At 43.3% G+C, this 8,539-nt stretch overlaps 1 protein-coding gene across 3 annotated transcripts in view; it reads right to left on the bottom strand.

Moving 5' to 3' along the window:
- kcnh7 (potassium channel, voltage gated eag related subfamily H, member 7) overlaps nt 1–8,539 on the bottom strand; it is a 92,805-nt gene that overhangs the window by 4,680 nt on the left and 79,586 nt on the right. For all 3 annotated transcript variants that reach the window (XM_049569786.1, XM_049569787.1, XM_049569788.1), the window contains 3 exons: nt 7,342–7,623; nt 5,682–5,841; nt 23–212 (listed from right to left, as the gene is read on the bottom strand). In XM_049569786.1, coding sequence (XP_049425743.1) covers nt 23–212; nt 5,682–5,841; nt 7,342–7,623 — 632 coding nt within the window. The remainder of the gene's footprint in view (nt 1–22; nt 213–5,681; nt 5,842–7,341; nt 7,624–8,539) is intronic.

Here is an 8,539-nt window from a genome sequence, read left to right as displayed (position 1 = left end):
GTGGGTTAAGTGTCTGATGTACCTGTGGCCGAGGCGGTGCAGGAGCGAGGCTGAGCTCTGTCTGGATGGCAGACACCGGCTGGACCCAGATGGCTGGCCTCTGGTACTCGGGGCTAGAGGTGACAGTGCTGTAGGCGGGGGGGCCTGACGCTGTTTGCCTCTGGAGGAGCTGCAGGATGGCCTGGATGTCTGCAGTCATCTGGGACTCCAGTCTGATGGACAGACACAGAGGAAAACATAAAGTAAAATAAAAAAGGAAGCTGTGAAACACAATGGTTACAAGATGTCTGCTGAGTGATCCTGAGGTGAATACTAACATGAACAGGAGATCATTAATGTTGGGAGTCTGGAGAGTTGATTGTCTAGATGCTCAGTGTTCTTAATCAATACTGATTTACAGACTGATGACAAACAGGTGATGAGCTGCTGCACAACAGTTCCCACTACATCAGTCACGTATGTAAATGAGCAGAGTCATCACACAAGAACACATGAATAAGAAGTCTGTTCTTTAACCACTTCCAATCAGCTAGGACTTTTTCAAGCTAGAGTGAAGATACTGGTCATAGGAAGCTAAATCTCAAGGTCCAGTGTCACCAGTCATGTCATGCTAGCTTGTTGGGAAGGGGTTAAATAATGCTCCAAAGTCAGGCTACGGACGGACGGATGGACTGGTATGGCAATTTTTACAGAGGTCCCTTCAGCTCTCACCTCAAGATATGTGAATGACAAGGGGTTTTCTGCAGTACAAATGAGACATTTTTAGCTATTGTATTTGAATATTTCTGCCTACTGGGCTCCCTAAACAGGATTGGAATTGCATAAAGTGGATATGACTGGAAAGATGAGTCTCCTAAGGTCTCAGTGAGCCCAATTGTATTCATTTATGATGACCTAAGTCCCCACGGTAGCCATTTCATTGCAGTGAGACAAATTCTTTTAAATTTTACCTGACTGTATAAAATGACCTACTGCAACCTCTGGGATAGTTACAGGCCCATGAAACTTTACAGCGACAAACCAGAGACCTTGGGCATTCAGAGGGTGTCTGGTTTTTGTAAGTATATTAACAAGTAGCAACCTCTGGGGCTGAAAATTGAAGTGCCACACACTGCAATTCTTTGTATGGCCACTTTGGGCTGACTCCAGAAACCAGTCAATCCCTCATTTTAAAATACCCAAATTTAAAGCAGAAATAAATACGTTTACAGCCTGGTACAAAAAATCTTCTGGTCACCTCAGCGTGCTTCCGGCCTTTGTGGCAAATGTATGGTGGCTGAATGTTTATATAACTGACGCATTTATATTTTATGAAGGATTAAAGTTACACATAATTAAGGGCGGGCTGCTTTGAGTGACAGGCTTTCTGCCAAGAGTGTCATCGGCTTCGCAGTCAGATCCCCTCTCACTTCTCCACAGCGCCAGCCTCTCACCCAAATATAGTCAATTCTAGCACCAAAGAACCAAGACAGCGAAAGTCAAAATCCGTAGATCAGTGGGTGACGTCACCATAGCTAGATCCATTGTTTTACAGTCTGTGATTGACATTTAGGGTGATTTTCAGCAGTTTGCAGAACAGAAGTGCTCGCTGGAAAATGCTGTCCTTACTGAAATCTAATATCAAAAGTTGATATTAAACTCAGCATGGATTTTTCTGTGGTGTTCCTCAAGGTCTTTGTGTCTTAATTTTGCACTTTGAAGTGATATTTGACTATTTTAACACATGGTATCAACCTCAAAATGTGCTGCAACAACTTATGACATACATAATACTCTAAACTTTCACAATCTGAACAGGCACTTTACTAAAGCACAATTTTTGTTACATCTTTATGAGCAGAAAAACTTGATCTGCGTCTCAAATTAATCATCAGGTTCCCAGCTGTCAGATGATGTACACCATTTCAATGTGGCATATGCTGTTCACCTACTATCTCCCCCTAAAGATCCTCTGTCCCCCTTCCAAGAGACAAACATGGGTCTATGGTCGAGAGATGTGGAGCGGAAGGGGTTAAAAGAAGTCATTTGCTTTTGATTGGTCCTTGTAACAGTTATGATCATTACAATTAAAGGTGTAATGATGCTGATCACTGCTGATGATTAAACCAGTACTATAAAGCCCCACAGCTCTCAGTGCAGTGCTATCAATGTCACATCAGTGCAGTGTATTAACTGCCACTGCTCAGCAGTGCTCATGTTGTAATGTGTGTGTGTATACTCCATTTCTTAGTTTGTGCTGTGACCTAATTTCACCGTATGGATCAATAATTTCATCTCATCATCACTGTTGCTTGGCCATCGGCCTGAAAATAAATATGATGACAGATGTTATCATTTTGCCCCTTTGCTCGAAGGAAAGAAAAAGCAAAAACCCAGATAGTAAATGTATTTAATCTGCAGACACATTGTATGACATGTTTTCCCCTCTTGTGTACAGTTGTGTAACACACTGCAATCATTATGGGATGGTGGACGTGTGGTCAATACTCATACCAAACACTAGGGGGAAGCTCAACCTTACAACAGGATGGATTACATGCAGTATTACAGAACAGCAGCCCTCTGCTTCTGAAATGCTTATCCTCCAGAAAGAGCAGCAGTTCTCACGTGAGCCTGAGTCAAGTATTCATATCCTTTACTCAAGTAAAAATACTCAATTACAAGCAAAAGCTCTGCATTCACAATCTCACCTCAGTAAATGTGTTATCAGCAAAATGTTAAATGTGCAACACTCAAGTTAACTACAAGTACCTCATAATTGTAATTAAGTACAGTACTAGGGCTGCAGTGAATGATTACTGCATTGTTGATTAATCAATTGATTATTGTCTCAAGTAACTGATTAGTTATTTGATCTATAAAATGTTAGATAATGATGGAAAAATGTTGTTCAGCGTTTCCAAAAGCCCAAGATGACAATGAAAATGTTTTGTTTTGTCCCCAACCCAAAGACATTCAGTTTACTGTTGTAGGGGGAGAAAACATTCACATAGGATTTAGAGTTTTTGTCTTAAACAATTACTCAAACCAACAAATTAATTTTCAGATTAGTTGGCGATTCATTTAGTTTAATAGTTGATAACTAATTGAAATAGAAATAGTATCCTCTTATCTCACAATAGAATTTCATATGAAATCAGACCAAGAGGTGGACTTATAAATTTAAGATAGGGCTTTGATATCTGCAGGAAAGTTTTTGTGGTGCAGGTACCATAAATTCAAACACCTGCACTGTGTGTCATCACCTAATGCAGCAAGTTACATCACGGCGTGGAGTGTCTGAGATGGTGAATCACCTCTTTTCCCTGCACACTCCCTTTTTTCAGTCCATCAGCAAAAAAGGACGGAGACACTGAAAGCGAACAGAGTGAGCAGAGACTTCACGGCGTGGAGGGGAATGCCTCTTGTCGCTCTGCCAGGTGCCTGTTTGCTCTTTAGAGGACAATAAGTGCAAATAAACACTTTGGCTCGGGCCTGTTTGAGTAGACAGAGTTTGTGGTGCAGTGACCATGTCTGCTGCCTCAGACAAAAACTCTGCCAAACCAGCATAAATGGATGAATGATGGGGACACTCACTGGCCCACGTTTCCACTGGGATCACTGTGCAGAATACTTCATCATTATATCTCAAGTGTGTGAGGCCGTGAAGGACCACACTGTTTCCTCCTTCTCCTCCATAACTGCACCAAAACTCTGCAACTTCACCACAACATCCAGCATCCTAACCTCACAGGATGACGTCGACACTCTTTGCAATGTGTCTGCATCTCGTGGCTTTGTGCTATAAATAGACAGCTGCTGACTGTCTGCCTCCCCCTCATCTGTATCGGTGCACCAGCCGAGAATCACACGAGCTGCTCACACGGTCCGCTCTCTGCATTAACACAGCTGCAGCGGGTGACTGGCCTAAAATGTCTCAGTGCAAGTTCTCAGCCAATTAAAGGCAGAATCAAGGGGGGCGTCTGTAGTGCAAGCTCTCAAAGAGGACTTCATTGTAGTGAAGCCGAAGAGAAATAAAAAAGCCTATAATGGGAATCTGAGCCTGAAGGTGTCTTTCGTTATCTAAAGGTCAAGATCCTCATCACGAAAAGATCACACTCTGTGCTTCAGACTTCAGCTCACAGTCTGAAAATATATATTCATTTTATCCTGATTTATTTTTTATTAAAAATGACTAAAAGAGTGTTCTTGCACCCCTGTAACACTGTCAGGCTCATCACGTTCTTCTTCCTTGTTAAAACCTGGCACCTACATTACCCACAACTCGGCTGACAGCAGTGTGGTCAGAGATTTTGGTGTGTTATGGTGCATTTCATTTGCAACAGGAAGTTGGAAGTTCAGGGTCACTAGTCGGAAATTTCAGCTGGAACGCCCCCTGAAGTCGGATTTCCGACTCTGGAAGTCAGAGGAACCTCACCAGCTCTGACCTCAAAATCCAAGATGGCTGCTTAGTGCATAAACACTAGTGAGAGCTGTAGTAATACAGGCACATTGTTGGTGTATTGCTATTTTGACGCAGCAGAAAGTGACCACCAAAAACCTGGTCTAAAGTCAAGATGGCGGAGTATTTTCCTGCCATTCAATGGCTGCATTATGCAGATAGTAAGATCCGCCTAAACAGGGTGGTTCACAGCATGCAAACACTCCGCCTGTTACACACACACAGGGATGTGGGATGGGCATTTTAAATAACTTCTATATTCGAGTACATGCAAAAACAAAAAACAAACCAAAAAAAAGCTATGTAAGAATGGAAATATAAATTGGCCCAAAACTGAAAACAAGTGCATCTGAAATTCATTTACTTAACAACCAGACATCAATTAGCCTAGCGCTGAAGGACCGTCTCTGAGCCGCTATCCCCGTACTCAGTTCAACATCTGCCAGGTGAGCATGAGCTAACAGCAGCAGCAACAGCTAACATCCAGCACCAAGCTGTTTAACAGTCCCTCTGTCTCGTTAATAACCTGATGGGTAACATTAGCCGTGTGATGCTAACAGTAAGCCCTGTCACTGTGTGTGTGTGCCGACACTCATCAACTGTTCCCCTCTGCATAGTTAACACTCCCGGATAAACAGAGAGCCCAACAGTGGAGCAAGAAGTGCTGAGCGAAGCAATACACTGCACGCAGCTCTACAATGAAACATCATTTTACCCATTTCAAACACATTATGTTGAGCAAATACTGACATCTGAACGAGTACGAGGCAGAACTACGAGGCCCATCTTTAGTTGTGAGTGGGTGAAATGAAACACCATTAATAAGGAATATATTAGACATTCTCTCAAATGTAGCATGAGAGCAGAGCTGCTGTCTGATTCCCATTAAGAGGCTCTGTGTTACACACGAGGAGCAGTGTGACTCCATTCATTAATTCCAAAGCTAAAGGTTTAGTTGTGTTTCCTCTGTCAGGTTTATAACTACAGTTTGTAGTTTTGTTGCCATATGATTTTTATTATATCCTTTGAAACAATCATATGATGGGATTTAACATAAAGCCAGAGAAGGATTATATAAATGAGGCCACAGCTCATCAGCTCCTCCATCCTCACAGTTTGAGGGCATATGGGAAAATATATCCTTATACATGTTTCCCCTCAGCCATCAGATGTGTCCCTGGATGTTAATGAGGCGGGGAGCATTTTGGCTTTGGTGATGTGTGGTGTTTCCTCTCCTCACCTGTTGAGGTGCTGCTGCAGCAGGTCCAGCCGTTGCTCCACCTCTCCGTAGGTGAGGTCTGTGTCGCTGTCATCCTCCCCGGCTGGCGTCTCTTGACACTGGGCTGACTCCTCTGCACCCTCGTTGGGACGCTGACACACCCACTCATCTTTATGGAGCTCTGGAGGGAGGGAGGGACGCGTGTGCAAACAAACACACACACACACACACACACACACACACACACACACACACACACACACACACACACACACACATACAGGGTAAATGATGTGTGTTATTAGAACAGTGCCTCAGGGGAAGCATCTTCCTGTGTTTTGCCTTTTCATCATTTAGCTTTACTAAGCTCTGATCAGCTTACCGCCTCCTGAATCCTAACATCTATCCTACAGAGGAAAACACTCATCTGACCTGGTCGACAATCACACCTTGTGTGGGATTTTTTTGTTCCCCTCCTTTTGGGTTTCCACAAGTGATGGTTGCAGATTAAATTGGCTATTCCTGTATGTTGTTCTCGCCGGGCTGTTTAGAAGAATCAATATCTCTCTGCTCTTGACTCTGGCTGAAATCCTCTTATGGCTGCAACAGCTGAATTATGGGATATTAATATCAAATCAGTTTTCCAATTTCAGCGAACAATCACGCTGAGTTTAACTTGGCAGTTAAAATACAGGATAAATGTTATTGTTGTCATGCTGTGTGTGCGCAGGAGCTTTGTTCCCGGTGGATGATTTTATGGAGGTTTAAGCCGATGGAGCAGTTGCATCTTTTGACAGGAGGTCACAACAGGTCAGGCTGCAGACACAAACTGGTGTGTTTGCTCGACATGTAGCAGCAGGCAGACGGTGAAAGTGAGGATTTCTCTCAGAGCTTGCTGGGGATCTCCATCCCAGATGCAGCTTTGTGTGGAAGCTGCTCGGTCAAGCCTGCTGCTCTCACTGTCTACACTACACTGAGATCCACAGGAGGATTTCATTACTATTTACTTGTTTGGTTTGGGTAACTGCACAGTGTCACAGCGCTGTGTCAAAGTTTAACAGTAGCTGAATAAACAATTAAAACCATTTATCTCTAAAATAGATTTAAACGTGACCAAAACAGCAGATAGAGTAATGTCAACAACATGATTTTACCTAATGTTTCCTGTAAATCCTTTATTTGGTCATGACCTCCGATCAAAAGGGGTGACCCCGGGCCGGTTTCTGGATATAATCCTCTTAAGTTCTATTACTGAGTGGGTTTTAGGTTTCGCCGTAATGACACATAATCCCTGTTTGGATTTTTAATAGGTGTGACATTCCTCCTCTGGGGCTTAGGGATTTTTGGGGTTTTTCTAAATTAACTTCTGAGCCAATTACCGTTCCGAGAGTAAAACATTAGAGGACGAGCTTGTGGATTTACAGGAAATTTCATGTCCGTTTCAACAAGACAGTGATTTGCTTAATATAGACAGAATAAAAACCTCTGATATTTTGTTTGTTTAAAATCAGTTCTTTTATGTTTGGGCAAAAATAGAAAAACCTGTTCAGGATAAACATTTATTTGAATAACAGGAATGAAAAAGGCTTTGGAAGCTGCTTATTCTTTCTTGATCCTAAAATAAATCCCATGTTACTGAACAAAAGAATGAGAACGACTGTGAGATTATTTCTGTTTTCACCTTTATATGTCTGATTCTGCATGTTGTCTGCAGCCTGTGCGTCTGTAGCGCTGCTCAGCCCGAGTCCCACAGTGTGGTCCCTAACCACAGGGTAGCCCAGCACAGCAGAACACAAGGGCCTCTGCTCCTCTTCCTCCTCCCTGCCTTCTTCCTCTTCCTCATCCTCCTCGTCCTCTCCCTCCTCAGCGGACTCTCTCTTCTCCTCAGCTGCTGAGGAGGCGTAGATCTGCCTCCCTTGCTTGGTGTCGCAGTAGGTGGCCGCTGGCTCCTTGTTGTGGGAGCCTACAGGGAGAAATGGTAATCAGGAAATCTGCCGGGGGAACACTGACTGCTCTGCTAAGACTTCCTCTGGGGATGACGGGTAGTCTCATTAACTTTGACAACAGGTAGCGAGTGTTTTGCTTTGGGGTTAAGCTGAGGACAAACAATGTTATGGGAGAATCTGGCTTCTAAACTACTAAGGATGTTTAACGCCATGCAACTGACAGTCACTCCACATGTGTGTGTTTACAAGTCACATGTGACCAACTGTAAATGAATAATGCTCCCGTTCACTGAGCAGCTCATCAGACCAAATTCTACATCTTCACACCTGACGGATGGAGGCAGGATACGCCGGCTGCTGGACTGTGAAGCGGACTGTTTGGTACATTCTCTGTCCTCACTTGTGTTATATTGGGAGATGGTGATACTGTATTCAGACGGCCTGTAACCATGGTGACCAATTAGATTCGCCTGAATCAAAGCCAAACTGCTGAGTGCTGCTGTGCGGAGGATCTGTCTCCAAGTCCCAAGTCTCTTAGCTGTTAGAAGTCAAATTACAACTGTTTCCACGGTACAGGTTGCTCTCAAACACTCTGTATACTGTCATCTGAAAGCCGAGGCTGCTGTGTTTATCTACAGTCTGAAGACATTTTCTAACCAGAATACACAGGTACCCGGGCTTGAAATATCACATGCATTTGCATGGCGGTACTGTGTACATATTATATGGGTTGTGTATTTTCAGATCTCTACTGACTGTGAGACTCATGCAATTAAAACTTTTCACACAACCTCGTGCTGCATGTCCATTTTACAGACATTCATTGTGCAGAGAAAAATAAATTTATAAGTGAGTTAAGTATATAAAGTAAACAAGTAAAGTTGCAGGGTGAAAAGAGGACACTGACAGACAAGGCAGAACAGCACAGGTCTA

This window comes from Epinephelus fuscoguttatus, linkage group LG24, assembly GCF_011397635.1.
Source record: "Epinephelus fuscoguttatus linkage group LG24, E.fuscoguttatus.final_Chr_v1".
Lineage (NCBI taxonomy): Eukaryota > Metazoa > Chordata > Actinopteri > Perciformes > Serranidae > Epinephelus > Epinephelus fuscoguttatus.
The sequence above is the reverse complement of the archived record's forward strand: the minus strand, read 5'-3'. Positions and strand labels throughout refer to the sequence as shown.